The following is a 22,342-nucleotide window of genomic DNA, read 5'->3' on the forward strand; positions in this document are numbered from 1 at the left end:
TTTCCCTTCACACTAATTTAATTTCTAACATGGCCTGTTCCTTGATTGAGTTTACTAGAGCTTCAAAATAAATATTTTTCAACTGTTTTTATATGTCTTCAATTCAGCTGAACCTATTCATATGCTTCTATGCAGCTGGCAACTTCATTTTCAGAGGTAATCCTTTAATTTTCTAATATTGTCTGCAATTCATTATCCAGATCCCAGGGGCTGCCATGGATCGTGTTAGCCTACTCTGGAGGTTGAGACGTCGAGCCCGTCGAGGAGCCCTGTGCATGGCTCTGTTCTGTATGACTATGGCTCTCCTGTACACCTTTTGCGCTGAAAACAGCATACCTGTCACAGATGCAATTTTTGGCGTGAAGGCGAGAACTCGAGCTCAACCAAGAGCACACACAATTGTTAAGGTATGTCAAAGAGATTCCTTTCCTCACACTACTTTCTGCTCTATCTAGAGTGCTGTAGGAATGAGACTTAAAACAATAAAATTAGGGTTTTTTTTGCACATCCTGTTCCATCATCCCAAAGTCTGTTTTTTTTTTGTTTTTTTGTTAAATACCTGAAATAAGATCTGTGGTTGAGACAAGCTTAAGATATATATGTATTTTATTTTATGCCATAAAATACATCAACAGTACATCACTTGAGATTTTGTAAAGATTGCTTTTGTCTTTAAAAAGACGTTTGCAAACAAGTGACTAAAATGGGACTCTGAGATTGTCGGGGACATTAACACTTTCCCTCCCATTGATGAGTTTTTCCGGCTGTGCAAGCTTTGAGGGTGTTGATGGACTGGTCAAAAACATGATTTTTTCAGCTCTTTTATTAAAAAGTTGTTGTAATGAAACTTCCTTTTCAACGTCTTTTGATATATTGACTGTTTACATATTCATACAACAAAATATCTTGGGGGCCATGAACGTTTTGTGAATATGGTCAAAAATGCTGGTGCTGGCTGACAACATTTTTAGAAAACGAGGAAAGAGTTAAACATCATCACGAAAAGGAAAAGTCTTCTACACTATAGTCGGCTTTTACAGACTTGTGTTTATAATCGTGCTCTTGCAAAATATTCTAACTTAAACATTCCTATTTGTAGATTTTAAATAAAGTTTGAAATAGCTCATTTTCGGCAATAATTCAAGTTACTGGAAAAAACACTATTGGCTTCTTGTCCAGGGAACCAGAGTGATGCTAATTTCCGGGTTGGCCTACAAAATTACGTCATCCCTGCAGCACTCTACTCTATTAAGTAAAAAATTAAAAATACTTTATTACTAAAAGTGACACTGATCTATCGAAGGTATTGCGGGGAACAGGAGGGTCAAAACCCATGTATACTGACCCTCAAAAGCTCCCAGGTGTCATTCCTGGAGATCCTCAGAAGCCTATTCCCATCCTGTCATCTTCTAACTACTCAATGGAGAGCAGTTACAAGGACCGCAGCCTCAGGGGAAAAAGAAGAGAGCATGGGTTATTTTACTGGCTTTTGGCGCAACCGCTGAGACGTGCTTTAGAGACTATTTTTGGAGGCCAACGAAGAGGAGAGGGTGCCACAAGTGGAGATGCTGTTGTTTTTGGGCCTAATGGAGCACTCGGAGAAGTCTGGAATGAGGAGATGTCAAGCACCATGCTGGGAAAAAGGCTGAGGAAGGTGGTGCAGAACTACCAGGTGAGCGAAACTGAAAGACATCTAAAAGCCTTTACTATATAAAAACAGTAAAAAACTGCAAGGACTGCTGATCAGCAAGGCATGAAGTCTCTTCAGTTAATCCATTTTACATAATCCTCTGAGGAAGAAGCTCTACTGCTATCAGTGTATATGATTATATCTCTTAAAATCCAGAAAACGTTGGTTCCCTTTCTTTCAGTCACTCCTATATCACGTCGTTAGGAGTTACCAACAAATTGGGATCATGCTAGGGAGACCAATTGCCTTCGAGTGAAACTAAAATGAGCCAATGGACATTGGCATGCAGGATTTGCATTCCGGGCCCCGCCTGCCAGTGCGGGTATAAAGCGGAAGCGCGAGCATACACAAATCGCTTTCTGCTTCGGAGCCGACTGGTTGTGTCCTCTGAGTGAATGAGCGTTTGGAATAGTGATTCTACAAGCTCAACGAGTCTGTTTCTGGATGTGGTCAATATCTGCCACCAGTTGACGGTCATGATCGCTGCCTCTCTTGTTTGGGCCTCGCACACGCTGAAACAGCGTTCGTGATTGAGTCATGTTCCAACTGCGGGAACATGACCATCGCGATGCTGAGATCAAGACTGAGAACCCTCAAACGAGGGGGAGTCCCTTCGGAGATTCCCCGATCTAGTTCTTCTTCTGGTTCTTCTGAAGGGATACGAGGGCATCCCCCAGTGGAACAGTCGGTTGCGATGCAATTGTGTCCTAAGACCGCATCCACCTGGCGGGGTAACCCCACGCTCCCCTCCCGCGCATGCAGGTTCTCTTCCAGGCTAACCGGTAAGGCTTACAGTGCGTGTGGAGAAACTGCTTCTGCCCAGCATGCCATGGCATTTCTCCAGGTTCACCAGGCCAAAGCGCTCAGTGACATGCAGGAGGGTGGTACCGATCCAGGGGTGCTCCAAGAGCTGCGTACGGCAACAGACCTCGCCCTCCGGCGACGAAAGTCACCGCACATTCCCTGGGCCAGGCCGGTGACGCGAGGCCGGTGGCGTGATCGGTTTATGTGCGTTTTACCATTGCTAAGAAAATACCCGCTCCTCCGTGAGAGATACGAGACCAGTGCCTCACAGGTGTCGGTCATCAGTAATCACGCCAACGGCCTCGCTTCGTTCTCCCGCGGCCCTAGTCTCGTCCTGCTCGCCACAGTAAACACAATGAATGGCGACTGTAGAAAGCAAAAGCCGAATCCCGGACATTTTGTGCGATGCGATCTCAAAAACCCGGGCAGACTCACGGAGACTAGTTAGCTTTATTGTTTACAGCTGCTCTCTAACCGGTAGGCGTGGCTTGGGAGTGGCCTCGTAGAGCAGCGAAGCAAGTGCATTCTGGGAGTTGTTGTCTTTCATCCACATGAGCCAAAAATACATTTTCTGGCTTTTCTCGGTCTAGAAAGCTCCAAATTCAAAAATAATTTCACATTTCTTCTACATAAATTACCCAATTTAAATACACATTCATCTTTCCAGCGGTGGAGTGTCCCTTTAAACACATCATGCCCCGGAGACAGGCTGCTGCTGCCCAGCCTTCGGAGGCTGCTCCTCCGGAGAATCCTTGGTTCTGTTTTGTTGTTTTGGCCAGCGGTACCCAAAACTTCAATAAAAGAGCAGTTTCCACTTCCCCAGGGTCACACCTGGTCGAGACTGGCAGTCAAGGATGACGCTCTATTGCCTCACCACTCCCAGTCTCCCCGTCCAAGAGGGCCAGAATGACAGTGTGCGCCGCCAAGTTGCCTCGCTGCTCTCATTCCCCTCGCCCCAGCGCTCAGATGGCAGTGACGCCGCCCCGGCCTCTTCACTCTCATCACCCGCTGGGTAAGGAGGTTCGGAAACCTGGACTCGACGCCCCCGGGCTTCACTCATCCTTCCTCGACACAGACCGTTTCAACGTTTTGCGTTCGAGGGTCGAGCATATCAGTACAAGGTCCTACCCTTCAGGGTGGCCCTGTCATCCAGTGTCTTCACGAAAGTCGCGGAGGCGGCCATTGTTCCCATGGCAGAACTGACTGGACCGACCGAGTCCAAATCCATACCGAGATAAGAGATCCTCTGCGTGGGGCAGTTTGCTCTTGTCCCAGTTGACCTGAATCCCCAACTGGCTGAGATGCCGAAGCACCATGTCCCTGTGTTTGCACAACAGATCCCTCGAGGGAGCCATTATGAGCCAGTTGTCGATGTGAGATAATAGCTCACTCGCATATCTCGGTATGGAGTAGGACTCGGTCGGTCCAGTCAGTGCTCAACTGCATCAAGTCCTTTCAAGGCAGGTCAGCGGTCCCACTGAAACAGTTTCAGAGGCTCCTGGGGCATATGGTAGCTGCAGTGACGCTCCATATGAGACCTCTTCAGCGCTGGCTTCACGATCGAATCCAGAGATGGGTGTGGCAGAGCGGCACGTTCCACCTCTTCCGGGAGAATGGCGATTCCATCCCCAGGCGGTCCAGCTGATATGGGAAATCTTCGGAGCCTCTCAGATAGATCTGTTTGCCTCTCCGGACACGATCCATTGCCAGTTGTCTATTCTCTGTCCGAAGGAACCCTCGGCACGGATGCACTGGCACACAGCTGGCCCCAGGGCCTTCGCAAATATGTGTTTCCCCCAGTGAGCCTTCTTGCACAGACACTGTGCAAGGTCAGGGAGGACGAGGAGCAGGTGCTGCTCGTTGCGCCGTATTGGCCCAACCGGACTTGGTTTGCGGAACTCATGCTCCTCGCGACAGCCCCTCCTTGGCCGATCCCTCTGAGGAAGGACCTTCTTTCTCAGAGACGGGGCACTCTATGGCACCCGCGTCCAGACCTCTGGAAACTCCATGTCTGGTCTCTGGACGGGACTCGGAGGTTCTAGGTGGACTACCACAGGCAGTGGTAGACACCATCACTTCCTCTAGAGCCCCCACTATGAGGCGCCTCTATGCGTTGAAGTGGAACCTGTTCGTCGTCTGGTGTTCTTCCCACCGGGAAGACCCCCAAACTTGCCGATCAGTGTCGTCCACCCGACGAATCGTGCCTAGAGTTCGCGCTGAACTTTCACGTTATCCTGAGACCTCGGCCCGGATATGTGCCCAAGGTTCCTATCACTCCGTTTAGAGATCAGGTAGTGAGCCTGCAAGCGATGCCCCCGGAGGAGGCAGACCCAGCCCTGGCTTTTCTCTGTCCCGTTCGTGCTCTGCGCTGCTACGTGGACAGAACACAAAGCTTTAGGACCTCAGACTAGCTCTTCGTCTGTTACGGAGGCCAGCTGAAGGGGAAAGCTGTCTCCAAGCAGAGGTTAGCCCACTGGTTAGTGGATGCTATCGTCCGGGCTTATGAGTCCCAGGAAGTGCCTTGACCACCTAGATTGAGAGCACACTTTACTAGGAGTGTTGCCTAATTCTGGGCGCTGGCTCAAGGCGCCTTGCGACACCTAACACGTTCGCTAGGTTTTATAGCCTTCGTGTAGAACCTGTTTCCTCCCGTGTACTCGCTATGGCCAGTAGTGCAAGGAATTAGGTTAGTGTCGGCTTGCTACGCCATTCTCGCCCCATGGGCCAGATACGTGCGTTATTCTGCTCCATTGGTTACCCAACAAACGGCTAACCTCGTGAGTTCCTCCGTCACCCTTTCGGCGCCAGGCGAGGCGGATCGCCAGACGCCAGGCCTGTTACCTGTCACTAATGAGCTGGCATTAGGCTGGGGTTCCATATGTCAGTGGTTCCTACGGCGACCCCATGTGTGTTTCTCCACGATGCGGCTACCCCCCGGGCTAGCCAGTGTCTTCCCCTCTGTCGTCTCTGCTGAGTATGCTCCCAGCCCTCCGGGCTTGGACTACCTCAGAGACTGTCATGTGTCCACTACCCCATTGGCTAGTGCACATGTGTTTTCCTAGTGCCTCCCTTCGGGCAGGTTGTGGCTCCGGAGCGTTCCCTCCTACGGTTGGGCACGCTTTCTCAGCATTATCCAATTTTCACTGAGCGGGTCTTGCGGAACAGCAGTGTGATCTCTTCCTAGCTAAGCTTCCGCCATAAAAAAAAAAGAGAAGTAACAAGAAACTGTCGGCAGGAAGCTTAAGCCGGGCGCTGGAAGGGGCCAGCACCATGGCGTTTTGTTAGGGATCCCAATTCGTTGGTAACTCCTACCAACGTGACGTAGGAGTGACCGAAAGAAAGGGAACGTCTCGGTTACGTATGGTAACCCTCGTTCCGAGTGAGGAAACGGAGACATCACATCCCGTCACCATGGTTGCTGTACCTTCGAAGAGGACCGGACACCGTCCGGCTCCTCAGCGTAAAGCGATTTGTGTATGCTTGCGCTTCCACTTTTTACCCGCACTGGCAGGCGGGGTGCGGAATGCAAATCCTCCATGCCAATGTCCATTGGCTCGTTTTAATTTCACTCGAAGGCAATTGGTCTCCCTAGCGTGATCCCAATTCGTTGGTAACTCCAACGTGGCGTCTCCATTCCCTCACTCAGGGAACGAGGGTTACCATACGTAACCGAGACGTTATCAACTCAGGTTGGTTGCGTCAAAAGCTTATGTCCCCCCCATCTTACTCTCCTCACCATCAGATGTCATTAGATGGGTTACTTTTGTAATTTTGTCTGGCTCAATCAAACAATGGTAGGTGGAATTAGTGTAAATAGCCTCTGCCACCAAGGTGGGCTATTTCCACTTGGTGTAAATAGACTCTCTGGCTGCATTTACACTGCAGGTCTTGATGCCCAATTCCGATTTGCTGACTATATCCGTTTTTTTTGACGACCCGCTTACATCATCTTTTAAAAGTGACCCGTATCCGATATTTGCATTTACACTATACACTGCCAAAACAACCAAATGTAGACGTTCTGACCCGGAAAATGAAGTAAAACAGCTCAATATGCAATGGATGCAGAAGCAGACAAAATGATTATAGTGATGCGCGGATCGCGGTCATATCCGCGGGGGCTCTGTGGATAATCCGCGGATCGGGCGGGTTAAGTAGGCTAATAAAAATAACATTCTGATTAATTTCGGGTGGATATGATAAATCATTATTAACGAAAATATTAACTACATTCTCTAAAATATGAGTATGTTCCATTCCAGTTTAGGTTTCAAGGGAGTAAAGCCTGTTTATGCCATTAAGAAAATAAAATTCTGTCAAATAAATTTCGTTTTAAAGAAATGTTAATTTAAAAGCAGTGCTCATTAACGCGCACAACCGTCACCTCGAGTCCGCTGTTGAAGGTGATGATCATCCATTTATCCTCACGCGTAACAACACATATGAATACATAATTTGACCATCGGGTACGGATACTTACTCGCATTTACTGGGGAATATCCGATTTGTCTGCTTACATGGCAGACGCAAATGCACGTATCCGATTCATATCTGATTTATTACCACATATGAATGAGGCCTGAATCCGATCTGAGAAAATCGGAATTCATGCGTTTTTTTCCTGCTTACACGGTCACCGGTCATATCCGATCTGTGCCACATGAGGAAAAAAATCGGAATTGGGTCACTTGAACCATGCAGTGTAAATGGGGCCTCTGAGATACAAAACCCTACTACTTACCTACCTACTTCTTGCTTACCTACCTTACTTTCTTGTAATAAATGTGATATACCTATCTATCATAGTCTTTTTTGTTTTCATTTTAGGCAATGAATAAATACGGAGTTAAGTACCCTGGACCTGCAGCACATCGTCCCAAACTCAGTGGCCCTGAACTTCTTTGTCAAATCAAGGAGATGGTTCAGATTACAACTTTAACACCGGATATGGAGCCATTTTCTGGTTTGCCCTGGGCCTCTCAGTTACCTCAGCATCAAATAACCACTGATATTGGCCCGTTTAAGACCTGTGCAGTGGTATCATCTGCAGGTTCTCTCAAAAACTCTGGATTAGGAAAGGAAATAGGTAATCCATTATAATTCATAACATAATCTGGATCTCTTTCTTTATTCTTTTATCTGTTTTTATTATTATAAATGATCACCTTTGTTTTACATTGCATTGATGACAGAATGTTTTGTTTTAAATAATCCAATATTGTTTTGCATCCATCAATTAAAAAAAAAAAAGAGAGATTAGATATTTTTCAAAGTAATTTACATCATTAGATATTACCTTAAGGTTATATAATAAAGCATTTTAGCTTGAATTCCCAGATATAAAATAAAATATTGTATGTATGTGTGTGTATATGTATGAATGTAAGGGATAATGTAGAGCGAGGTGGTTGTTATAGCGAATATAACCCCGACAGGCTGATCAGGACCCCGACGTGAAGCGGAGGGGTCTTGAATCAGCCTGAAGACGTTTTATTCGCTATAACAACTGTCGGGGTCCTGATCAGCCTGTCGTGGTTGTATTCGCTATAACAACTGCCTCGCTCTACATTATCCCGCTTATTACATGGCTACCTACCAAATAAATCAATAATTTGACACAAAATATTGATTTAAAAAGGAGTTTATTGAGTTTATAAAAAAATATATATATATTGCTTCCGCTAAAGAAAATAGTCCGTTCTGTCTCTACAGTTAGAATCCTGCGTCCATAGCAACGCTCTGTTTTTCATGGCAACAGTGTGTTATACTTAGCAGCGGTCTGTTATCAAGAAATAACAGACCGCATTCTACATTAGAATTCAACCAAGCCATGTAATATATATATATATATATATATATATACATACACTCACACAGGGGTGCACATAACTGGTGCGCATGTGTGGTAAAAAATAAACAGTGCAACATAAAACGTGGAGGGAAGCGCTTTTGAGTACCATCATTTTTGGGGACAGGGACACGTTTACTTACTAGAGTAGGATTTTTCGCCATCTCTGGTAAGAGGGCAATCATGAATGTAAGTGTGTTCATTTCACTTCCTGTTAAAGACATTTAATTTCAGCAAAGTTTAATGTTTGCAGTTTACAGTTAACTCTTGTGCAAACCTCTTAATAATAAAAATTAAATAATTGTTTGAGATTGCACAAAGAACCAAACAAATGCAACTTAAAAGTAAAAATTATTCATTCATACTCATTCATATTAAAAATTAAATATTGTTAAACGTGGTGTATAAGAAAAAAAATGCGTATGATTATTATGATTATTCTTTTATGGTTATTTCTATGAGTAATCCTTTCAAACATGATTATTTTATTGATCCATTTATGCTTTTTGTCTATTCCATCTTTTAATATCATATTCTCATAGTTATACTCATATTCATTTGTTCTCTTCAGACCAGATATTTAGTTTACTTCTACTCTGACAAATATAAGTCTGTTTGTGGACTAGACATGCTATTTGTTTTTTCCATTTTCTGCTCAGTGTGGTATCTTGTCTAATATGTGTGGTATCCATTTTAGCTTAACATTCTATGGTTATCTTACTTGGAATTAAGATACAGCTGTATTTGCATAAGGTTTGCATGATGGAAATACGTGTTTGGCCAGTTTTCAGTTTACGAAAAAAAAAAAAAATCAATACTTTTAGTCTTAGTGTCAGTATTCGTTTACGAAAATAACCTTGATTCAAACGATTTTAAACGCGGAAGAAGAGGCAAAAATCAGGAATCACACACACACACAGAGAGAGAGAGAGAGAGAGAGAGAGAGAGAGAGAGAGAGAGAGAGAGAGAGAGAGAGAGAGAGAGAGAGAGGCACATTTCAGACAGCACTCAAACACTGACTTGACTCCTCTTTCGCATTACTTGCGCTTGAACGGACACAAACACACAAAATGTCAAAATACCCGTCTCGCAAATTCTTTCTGTCATGTCATAAGTGAACAGTTGAGAAAGAAACTGGATGTGTGTCAGTATATTCGGTCCGTGCATTCAGTCTTAAAGTCAAGTCAAGTCAAGTCAACTTTATTTATATAGCGCTTTTCACAATACAGATTGTATCAAAGCAGCTTCACAGTATTAAATAAAATAGTACATCAGTGTATGTTTCTGGTGTAAAACATCCACGTTTGGTAATGCAGATCAATAGCACTGTTGAATCGATTAATCAAATTAAGTATCCCCAAGTGACAGCAGCCTAACATTCCTGCTGTTATCTGTGTCATTCATGTTAATAAAAATATACAGTATATTTTTTAAAACCATCATCATCACCTACAATGTTCAAGAGAAAAGATAGAGAGGAGAGCAGTCAAGAGAAAAGTTATGACGACAGCTTGTAGGATAAGTGTGCCGTGTAAAATGTGACTACCAAGCAGCATCTCCAGGTGCTCCCTTGAGAACCAGACCAAAAAAGTTATGAGCACCCCAGTATACATATATATGTAATATGTCATTCCTTGAAATTATAAAGAAAATTGGATGATTTTATGTATGAATGAGGCATTATTACTAAAAAAATTCCTGAAATCTAGATACACATGATGCAGTGATACGGTTCAATGCCGCACCGACAACAGGCTTTGAGAAAGATGTGGGCTCTAAAACAACAGTGCGACTGATCAATTCCCAGGTAAACTGTTTGCTAACTCGGGAAAGGTTAAAATGACATGTAGCAACAATCTCTTAAAAGACCATAATTTCTGTTTATTGCACAGGTAATGGCATCTGAAGACCACCATTTCCTCTCCAGTTCTTTGTACAGTGCAGGGATTTTAGTGAGCTGGGATCCTGGCCCTTATTCGTCTGATCTACGGGAGGTAAAAATTCACCATATTTCACTGTCAAGCATTTGGCAAACTCACAAAATTCGAGGAAATTTGCTTAACCCTTAAAGGGGCAAGCATAAATAAATTTGATGGAAAAATGATTCATTGCTATTTTTGTATGTATCTAGACTAAAATGACACAGTTCATGCATTTTTTCCAAAATATGACCTTTTTTTTCTAAGTTACACTCTGTATCTCCCAAGATACATTGCCCATTTAGGGTAACATTTTGCAATGTATTCTTTTTTATTATAGTTCATATGACTACTTCTTCACTACACTACACTACACTACACTACACCACACCACACCACACCACACCACACCACACTACACCACACTACACTACATTACACTACACTACACTACACCACACCACACCACACCACACTACACTACACTACATTACACTACACTACACTACACCACACTACATTACACCACACTACACTACATTACACTACACCACACTACATTACACCACACTACACTACATTACACTACACTACACTACACCACACTACATTACACCACACTACACTACATTACACTACACTACACTACACTACACCACACTACACCACACTACACCACACTACATTACACTACACTACATTACACCACACTACACTACATTACACTACACTACACTACATTACACTACATTACACTACACTACACTACATTACACTACACTACATTACACTACACTACATTACACTACACCACACTACACCACACTACACCACACTATACTACACTACACTACACTATACTACACTACACTACACTACATTACACTACACTACACCACATTACACCACACTACACTACATTACACTACACTACACTACACTACACTACACCACACTACACCACACTACACCACACTACATTACACTACACTACATTACACTACATTACACCACACTACACTACATTACACTACACTACACTACATTACACTACATTACACTACACTACATTACACTACACTACATTACACTACACCACACTACACCACACTATACTACACTACACTACACTACATTACACTACACTACACCACATTACACCACACTACATTACACTACATTACACTACACTACATTACACTACACTACGCTAGACTACATTACACCACACTACACTACATTACACTACACTACACTACATTACACTTCATTACACTACACTACGCTAGACTACATTACACCACACTACACTACACCACATTACACAACACTACATTACACTACACTACACTACACCACACCACATTACACTACACCACATTACACAACACTACACTACATTACACTACACCACATTACACAACACTACATTACACTACATTACACTACACCACACCACATTACACAACACTACACCACATTACATAACACTACATTACACTACACTACATTACACTACACTACATTACACTACACTACATTACACTACATTACACCACACTACACTACATTACACTACACTACACTACACTACATTACACTACACTACACCACATTACACCACACTACACTACATTACACTACACTACACTACACTACACTACACTACACCACACTACACCACACTACATTACACTAAACTACATTACACTACATTACACCACACTACACTACATTACACTACACTACACTACATTACACTACATTAAACTACACTACATTACACTACACTACATTACACTACACCACACTACACCACACTATACTACACTACACTACACTACATTACACTACACTACACCACATTACACCACACTACATTACACTACATTACACTACACTACATTACACTACACTACGCTAGACTACATTACACCACACTACACTACATTACACTACACTACACTACATTACACTTCATTACACTACACTACGCTAGACTACATTACACCACACTACACTACACCACATTACACAACACTACATTACACTACACTACACTACACCACACCACATTACACTACACCACATTACACAACACTACACTACATTACACTACACCACATTACACAACACTACATTACACTACATTACACTACACCACACCACATTACACAACACTACACCACATTACATAACACTACATTACACTACACTACATTACACTACACTACACTACATTACACTACACTACATTACACTGCACTACACCACATTACACAACACTACACCACATTACATAACACTACATTACACTACACTACATTACACTACACTACATTACACTACACTACACTACATTACACTACACTACATTACATTACACTACACTACACTACACTACACTACACCACATTACACCACACTACACTACACTACACTACATTACACTACACTACACTACATTACACTACACTACACTACACTACATTACACTACACTACACTACACCACATTACACCACACTACACTACACTACATTACACTACACTACATTACACTACACTACGCTAGACTACATTACACCACACTACACTACATTACACTACACTACATTACACTACACTACACTACATTACACTACACTACGCTAGACTACATTACACCACACTACACAACATTACACTACACCACATTACACAACACTACACTACACTACATTACACTACACCACATTACACAACACTACATTACACTACACTACATTACACTACACCACACCACATTACACTACACCACATTACACAACACTACACTACATTACACTACACCACATTACACAACACTACATTACACTACATTACACTACATTACACTACACCACACCACATTACACAACACTACACCACATTACATAACACTACATTACACTACACTACATTACACTACACTACATTACACTACACTACACTACATTACACTACACTACATTACACTACACTACACTACACTACATTACACTACACTACATTACATTACACTACACTACACTACACTACATTACACTACACTACATTACATTACACTACACTACACTACACTACATTACACTACACTACACTACATTACACTACACTACACTACATTACACTACACTACACTACATTACACTACACTACACTACAAGTTAAAGAAAAACCTTTATCCTATTCAATATCTGTAGAGAACAGGCCTCAAAACATAAGAATATCTCTGAGTGATCAGCCCTGTTAAATACCCTTATATGGGCAATGTATCCCCCAGGATACAGACATTCAATGCCTGATAATCAAAGTTGTGAGAAGATTATTTTAAAAATATCCACAAGAACATGTAAAACTATCCTTAAAAAACTATTTTCTAAAACAAAATCACTCTAAAATATTATAGTCGTGAAAAATATAAAAACACTTCCCTCATGGCCAGTGTCTTTGTCCACGTATGCTGCCATTTTGGATTTTGATACAAATGTTTGGAATGTTGGCATAAAGTCACATGACCTGATTACATGACCCATCACCCCATCAGTGTTTCTCATCAACTGCAACCACATAATGCCCCTCCCCCCATAGCCTGTTAAATGACTGTATCCCCCAAGATACAGAAACTCTTTAAGGGTTAATTAGAAGGTTTCACCACAAAGTCCTAGCTTGATGAAGTGTAGTTTTTGTACATTCAGAAGCACGTGACCACTAAGCCACTCCTTGTTAGTATAGTGGTAAGTATCCCCGCCTGTCACGCGGGGGCGAGACCGGGGTTCGATTCTGAGATGCTGAGCTTTTTTCTTCATTCTTCCTAGCACAAGTCAACAATACAATTTCTCCATACAGCTGGAACACAGCCTGTCACACACCCAGTTTAAAAGCAGTTTTTTCTTCTTGTAACTAGGAGTATAAAGAGAACATTCTTTACCTTCACAAATGAAATACTCAAAGAACATTTGGATTTAAAGAAAGGCCATTTTGAACTGCATTTCTATTATTTACACACTTTTATGAAATTTCAGTGTTTTCAATCTAATGCTTTTACAAGACTTGACTCTTTGTGATGTAGTCATACAAATAATTAATCATTTGCATAACTTTAACTTTATTTATTTATCAAATAATAAAAGCCAACAGAGCTTTTGCCGCAAAGTGAGCTAATATCATAAACTATATATATATATAATATAATACATAAATAATATATAATATCTGTTTTTAATCTAGCTATAATAATAATAATAATAATAATAATAATAATAAATTCTGTTTTAACCTGAGCAGTATAATAAGAAATTATAATGCATGTTCTAACTCAACCTATTAACACAGAACAGAAGAGGGAAAATGATAGCACCAGCATCAGAACAAAAAGTGCATTTATGGTAGGGATGGGTATTTCAAGCAAAAATAATATTCGATGATCGCTGGGAATTGTTCTATTATTATTCGAAAATCGCACATGATTTTGACAACTTCATTAAAGTGTAAGTTGCAGGTAAAAATTTTCACGAAGAAAATGCAATAAACATAAAGATAAGAACCGCCCACCACTGTTTTGTATGTTTTTCATACCAAAATGCTGAATATACTATGAAAAGTTGGTACTTTTTAGTGGTTTTAAAGCAACAACATGTAACTTTTCAACCTTCATAATATATTTCCAAGACCCTTGTGACAGTACATCGACTTACAATAGGTTGAATGAGACGTCTGCCAGAGCCTGACGGGGTCTGTATCGCTTTTACTGGCACTATGTAACTTCGGGGTGCGGGTAGTAACCAGCGCTCAAAAAGAACTACAAAATTCGACTGCTTTACGGCATACGTCACTTTGCCCACCACTTCCTCAAATGTGGCCAACCAGCGCGTTTGTTTTCGTACGTCTGTTTTCGTCATGGCTGAAGCAGCAGCGAAACGTAAGAAGTCCAAGGTTTTGTCAGAGTAGAGTCGAAAGAGGAAAAGGGAGAGTGATAAACTGAAAGGCAGGACGAGGATCAATATGGGTCGAGCGTTTGCTCGCTGGCGTGAGCTAATGGAGGAGGAGAGTTACCAGACCGATGCTGACTTGGCCGTCATGCTGTTGAACTAGTAAGTAACTGTAAATTGCTTGCATACAATCTTTAGTTTTTCTAATCTGTTGTCTGCCTGGCTACGTTATGGAAACTATCTGGTCCTCCATTTATTTATCTTCATGAATCAGCTAGTAGATGAGCGAATTATCAATCTGGTAGCTAGTAAACACTAACATGGTAGTTTTAGATGGTTAGGATGCTATCGCTATCATTCTCGTTCAGATTTGAGCATTGCAATCGACATGCAAATCGCAAATGTTTGAGTTAAAATGTTTAGTCTACTGAACATGTATAAATTATGAAAGGGGGAAGATTAATAATATTATCATTGCCCATATGAAAAAAAACCTGCATGCTTCATATACAGTAACCGCAAATCATTTTACGACAGCGGTAATGGACAATTCCGCTTCCAACCTGTAGGGCGACCGCAGAGGAAAAGTTCCATGTTGTTGCTTTAAGCACTCCCTCTCCCTTCCACTAGGCTGGGCGTGACGTCATAAAAGGAACTCCAAGCCTAGAGTTACTGTAGTCTAATGGCAAGTAGGCTAGCAGTTATATTGAAATAACTCAATTGTAAACATAATTGTGTGTGCTGGCTTCAAGAGGACCGTGATCCCGCCTGAAATGAGAGTAAGCTATTCGCAAAACAAAACGAATTCAGGCAGCATGCACGCAAAGTTAAACCGAACTTTTATTTTGACGGGTTGCCGTGAAGACCTTTGAGTTTCTGTGTGTGTATATGACGATAGTTTTTCTCAAATGAAATGGTAAAATGACTCAGAGTGGCTCTGGAGATGAATTTCATCATGTCATCATATCGTGAGTGGCAGCAGCTAGACTGAAAACAGCGCGCGCATCACCCGTGCTTCAGTGTGTGTGTGTGTGTGTGTGTGTGTGAGGTAAATGACACCGCGCGTCTCCGCCATTCATTCACACAGAGACAAAGAACATGCAATGTTAATATTTAAATAGTATTTCTGTAGTTTAATATACACAGACACTCGTGGTATATATCGGCTACAGTGCTCATCATAGTAATAAAAGTTAGTCTGGAGCCCCGTGCTTAGATAAACATGGAAGCGACTGAACGCAGCTGCCTATTACTGGGTACCGAATATACCCGGTGCTACAGAAATGCTGGTAATGTCACATTTTCAGTACCGAAGTACCGGTACTTTGACAACGCTAGTTTCCCACCTCCTCAGTCTCCCAGTCGTTCTCCATAATCAAGCCACAAACACTAGGAGTCTAGCGGAGTATGGCTGCAACTTCCTTCTATGACGTCATCACCCAGTTGCTGTAAAAACGCGCTACCTTGAAGAAACCCCAATAAATGTTATTTTAACGCATTTTAAAGGAGAACTCCGGTCAATTTTAACATTGAGCTCATTTTATTGTACATTTGGAGTGCTGTCAATACAGAGAACAACTACAAAAATCGGTGTTGCCTACACCGAGTTATTCTATTTTTAAAATTTGCACCCTGTTGACTTCAATAGGGCAAGTACTAAACCTGCTTTTAGGCTCTTAACATCCTTGATGTGTCATTACAAGTGCACAGAAAATGTGAGTGATTCCTTCTGAGTGAACACGAGTGGATCTGACTGCAGTAGATGTAAAAGATATGTATAAAAATGATGTTATTTAAGCCAGCGCAAATACCTGTTTACATCCTGTTTTTCGGTAAAAATCGCAAATTTTAAAAATAGAATAACTCGGTGTAGGCAACACCGATTTTTGTCGTTGTTCTCTGTATTGACAGCACTCCAAATGTACAAAAGAATGAGCTCAATGTTAAAATTGACCGGAGTTCTCCTTTAAGACAGAAATGTTTACATATATACATATTGAGCACTTAATTTACACATTAATTGGTTGTGGTGGTTAACCTGCAACTTACACTTTAAGTTTTGTTTTGTATAAAGCCATTCTTTAAAGTGAATTTTGTTTTGTATAAATTGTATCTTAATTTTAATCGATGTTTCATCAACTAATTGCATTTAATAAATTTAATAAATTTATTTGATAAAATACTGATTTAATAAATCAGAAGCAAATATAGCAGACAATATTATCAGGACATGCAAGGCACCGGCGCGATCACTTGCAGTGCTCGTGAACTGGAGCTTGTCTCATAAATGAACCGAAACTCAGCGTATAGGCTACTTCACAGGCATGAGAAATATATCTATAGAAAGCTTGAAATGTCTACTTTTAAACAAAACAATTCAAAACGAAAAGCAACAGACTACTTTCTTATGTAATCCATTTAAAATGTGCATTTCTCTCTATAGGTGCGTTCACTACATTTGGACAATTCTATTTGTTAAACGTGTAGAATACTTCCCAAACCGTTACATATAGTATTATAAATGTTGTGTTCAAACGTTCATGATATAAAAGAATAAACATATTAGAATAACTTTTAAAATGGAGTAAACACGGAGCGGGAATGGAAAACCCAGAGTAAATCCAGAACGGAGTGATTACAGAACGCTTAGCGTGGAGACAGGAACGTGCTTTCGCTCCACTCCAGGCTTTGATCACATCCCCCTTAGCAGGGTGAATACACCTCATCTTTCCTTAATTTAAGACCTTTTCAAACTAAAATTAAGACATTTATTACACCATTTAAGAAATGGAAGCCTATTTACGGCCTTAAAATTATGAAAAGTGAATTTAAGACATTAAGGACAAGCGGGAACCCTGCAATTGAGGGAAATCTGTTGTAGACTCGCTGCAATTAACGGAAATCCGTCGTAGCGACTGAGAACTTTTAATCCCTGGGAGCTAATCAAGTTTACACCTACATTTTCTTCTCACTGAATATCCTACATCACAAATTACACAAGTAAAATGGGCTACAAACGGTTTCATGTTGACTCTAAAATGTATATATATTTTTTTACTAATATTTGTAAGCATTCCAGATTTCATTAATGAAATTTTGGGAAATGTAATAATCCTCCTTTTGTTATGCTTTCAGTGGTTCAACAAGACAGATTACCCAATATTTAAACAGTATCAGCGATATCGACGCTTACACCCTCAACAGCCATTTTATATTATACACCCACGGATGGAATGGCAGCTGTGGCAGCGAATACAAGACAATATGGATGAGACTATACAAAAAAACCCTCCCTCATCAGGCCTGCTGGGTAAGTTTTATTATGTTTTTTTTTTTTTTTAACTTATCATAAATGCTTAAGAAACCACAAACCATGGTCATGTACACACTGCAGCTAATTGTTAATTCACCTTTTAGTGTTTAATCCTGTTCTGTACACACAGTTTAGTAATTTATGGAAGCGACAATCGCATTCTACAACTGATTTAACTCCCCAAAAATGCAGGTTGTGACAATCACATAAAAAAAAGATGCTACGCAGTTTACGTAACCAAGCTGAACAACTAGTTGTTAGTGACCTATTTAAATGCAGATAAAAGATGTGCCTCTCTTCTGTGTCTACTGCTTGGTGCAAGAAATCCACAGGGAAAGAGTTATGAGCCTGACTCATACATGTTGCTAAAAAAAAAAAACAGCAGTAAAAAAGAAAGAGGCAAGCCTATTAGAAATCAAAATTAATCCAAATGCTTTATATTGAAAACAAGACTAAAATGTTGCAATATTTTGGTCTTGTTTTCAATATAAACCATTTGAACCCGCACCTGCCTACTTTAATAACTCCATAAACCTGATCACTTTATGAGCCAAGCTCAAACAACAAGCCCCAAAATGAAATGTATTATAATATATGGGCATGTCAACACAGCAAGAACGCGTGCTCTGTGAAGCAGCCTTCCAAGTAGAGATGAAACGATATGAAAGTTTCATATCATGATTATAGTGACCAAAATGATCATGGTTATCAATACTATCATGGTATTGTGGTGGAAATGTTCAAGTACTGATATACACACTGAAATAATTTCAAGTTTTATGTCGATAACAAAACAAAACCAAAAATTAGCAGCACTATGCACTTTTTGTTTGCATAAACATTAAAATAAGAGAGATATAGATAGTAGGGGTGTAACGGTTCACAAAATTCACGGTTCGGTTCAATACGATTGTGTCACGGTTTGGTACGTTTTCGATACAGCAAAAAGAAATAAATGCCAGAGAATTTTTTTTTTATTATTATTATTTTATTTATTAAAACTAACACACTTTGACCAATGATGGAGCTATAATAGACTCTTCTTAGGAGCATAAACAAAACAGCTCCTTGGAAAAAAATGAAATGTAACCTAATATTGTAGTAGTTATAAACAAAGCTTTATTTTTATTTCAGATAAACATTTGAGGGCAGCAATTTTATTCATAAAGTCAAAATAAAACCAACGTAATGTAACTTGAAAGCATTATTGCCTACTATTCCTGCCAAACTTCCATGGTTGCAGTTAGTGTTACTACAGTAAATCCATGGTGAATGTTGCAGATCTGTGGACACTGGATAGTTCATTCATGGCACAATGTTTCTTCCTGGTTTCAACGTCAGCGCTGTTTGATCCGCTAATAACGGAGAAATGTGAATGTTTCTCACTAGATCTCGCAGCGATGTTATTACTTCTGTGGCGAATTCAAATGATTTATTTACTGGATCTCTTATTACCGCTGTGTAACAGTGTCGCTTGATCAAGATCGCTCGCGCTGCACTGGTCCAAACTGATAAACGGTCCTTCAACCACACAATAACGAGTAGCCCAGTTTCGTTCCGCTTACATTACGTTTGCACATTTGATGCTGGACAATGTTGTGGTCGCGCAGGCGTCTCTTACATTATGAGCGCGCTTGCAACGCGCCTACATTTGAAATAATGAAATTTTGGTCGGCAGGAAAAATGGTCCAACGAACCGTTCGGTTTGAAAATGCGTACACCGAACCGAACGTCACTTCCCCATGATGTCTCTCCTCTCGACTGATTGATTAGAATGTTGATCAATTGCCGCCGGCGCTAAAACCCAAACTATTGTTTGTGCATACTAGAAATTAGACGTTCTCTGACGTTACGCTAAACCCTGTTGAATTTCCACGTTGTTGTTGTTGTTTTTTCCCCCATTTCACCTTGCGTTTGCAGCCATGTTGACTTAGAATAAATAGGCTAGTATAATGAAATTTAAGACCTTCATTTAAAAAATTAAGACTTGGGCAATGGAATTTAAGACTTTTTAAGGCCTTAATTTAGGAACATGACATTTAAGACCTTTTTAAGACTTTTAAGACCCCGCGGCTACCCTGTAACAACAGAGCAAACCAGACATCCCAAGTCTCCCGGAAGTTCCGGGAGTCTCCCGCATGTCGATAGCGGCTCCCTGATGCCCGCAAATCAGTTAAAATCTCCCGGAACTTAGAGCGAGCGAGCAAGAGCGCACGCACGGCAGAGAGAGGGAGCGAGAGACCTTGCGTGTGTGTGCTAGTGTGCCCCACGAAGCGCATGTAAGGACCCAACCAATCAATTGTTAGTGCGGGGGGGCTTTTATCTATACTATCGAACCGAATTAATCCAACACAAACCCCCCCTAGCTTGAAATATAACGGTAATACTCAGGAATTTTTATCAAGGTTAATCGTCAAAATGTTAACTGTTTCATTTCTAAAGGGCCGTTCACACCAACGATAACTAAAAAGATAACTATAACAATAACTATATTTGCATCCACACCAATGAACGATAAACAGTCTGTTTATTCTAAGCTTGCACGCTGCAGTTTCAAAGTGTGTACAATGTCATTGAACATGTTTTTGCTGTTCTTGTTGCATTTACATAGCTTTAACCAGCAGATGTCCTCAGCATGCTATGTTTTGAGTGAAGCTAGTGTAATGATCTAATAATCTAACAGTGAACGTATTCAATATAGTGGAATAAAAACTTTTTCACCGCAACTTCAAAGAAAGCAAGACAATAGGCAGATTCCATTCCATTCCAGATTTGCGCAAAACTTTTGCGATTTTTTCTAAATGTCGATAAAAAACTTGCGAAATGACGGCGTTTCCATTTATCGATGTTATGCGACTAAAACAGAATTTTTCCCTCTTGCGAGAAGTCATGGCAACGAATGTTGGTAGGTTTATATATTGCGGCCGCCACACTAGCCATTATTATTAATCGAAGGAGATAGGTGTGCTATCCAAGCATTTATGGTAAGGAAAGACACTTATACTGTGAGCGGCACATATAGCCTACTGTATGAGGTGTTTCTGGGCGTTTCTCCCTCATTTCTGCTTCAAGGTCTTGGCTGTGCAATATCTTTGAGGTTTAGAATTCATTATTCCTGTAATTCTTTTGTCTTTTATGAATTTAATAAAGAACTCTGTCTCATATTCTGTCCAAACATACCGCGTCATTGCGTCAGGTGACTGTAAATGCGCAAAAACTGCTTCCATTGCAGTTTTGCGAAATATTTCTTTTTAGAATTGCCTGAAAAACCACCTCATGCGAGCGTAAAAACCTTTTTGTATTTAAAAAAGTTTGTATTTTCAATTCGCAATTTCAATTTGCGCAATTTGAAGGGTAATGGAAACGCGGCTAATGTTGTCGAAACGAGCGCTGGATAGCTGAGGTAATACTTCTCATCATTTATTCAGAGGGTATGAACAATTGTTTTCCATATCCATTTTTTTTAAAAGGGGCTTGACTTGTGGTGGATTTTGTATGTATCTATATTTTTTCCTTCTACCTCCATAGGTACAGTTTTAATGATGTCCCTCTGTGAAGTGGTACATGTGTACGAGTTCCTGCCTTCGCGACGGAAAACCGAGCTGTGCCACTACTACCAGCGCTTCAGTGATGCTGCCTGCACCCTAGGTGCCTACCACCCATTATTATACGAGAAGAACCTGGTAAAGAGGATGAACCAAGGTTCTGACCGTGACATCTATACATATGGCAGAGTCACTCTCCCTGGGTTCATTACATTTAACTGCACCCATAGCTCCACTTCCAACACTCAGTCAAAGACATAATTTGAGGGTGA

At 40.9% G+C, this 22,342-nt stretch overlaps 1 protein-coding gene across 1 annotated transcript; it reads left to right on the forward strand.

The window, feature by feature from the left end:
* Positions 1-203: 203 nt before the first annotated feature.
* st6gal1 (ST6 beta-galactosamide alpha-2,6-sialyltranferase 1) lies at positions 204-22,331 on the forward strand (the record flags this gene model as incomplete). The annotated part of the gene is made up of 7 exons (XM_081390102.1): positions 204-407; positions 1,304-1,672; positions 7,322-7,580; positions 10,052-10,149; positions 10,235-10,336; positions 18,348-18,522; positions 22,054-22,331. The coding sequence occupies exons 1-7, from the start codon at positions 216-218 to the stop codon at positions 22,329-22,331; spliced, it is 1,473 nt and encodes a 490-aa protein (XP_081246228.1). The 5' UTR covers positions 204-215.
* Between the last annotated feature and the right edge of the window lie 11 nt (positions 22,332-22,342).

Source organism: Scardinius erythrophthalmus (assembly GCF_964197995.2).
Source record: "Scardinius erythrophthalmus genome assembly, chromosome: 17".
NCBI classification, from domain to species: Eukaryota; Metazoa; Chordata; class Actinopteri; order Cypriniformes; family Leuciscidae; genus Scardinius; species Scardinius erythrophthalmus.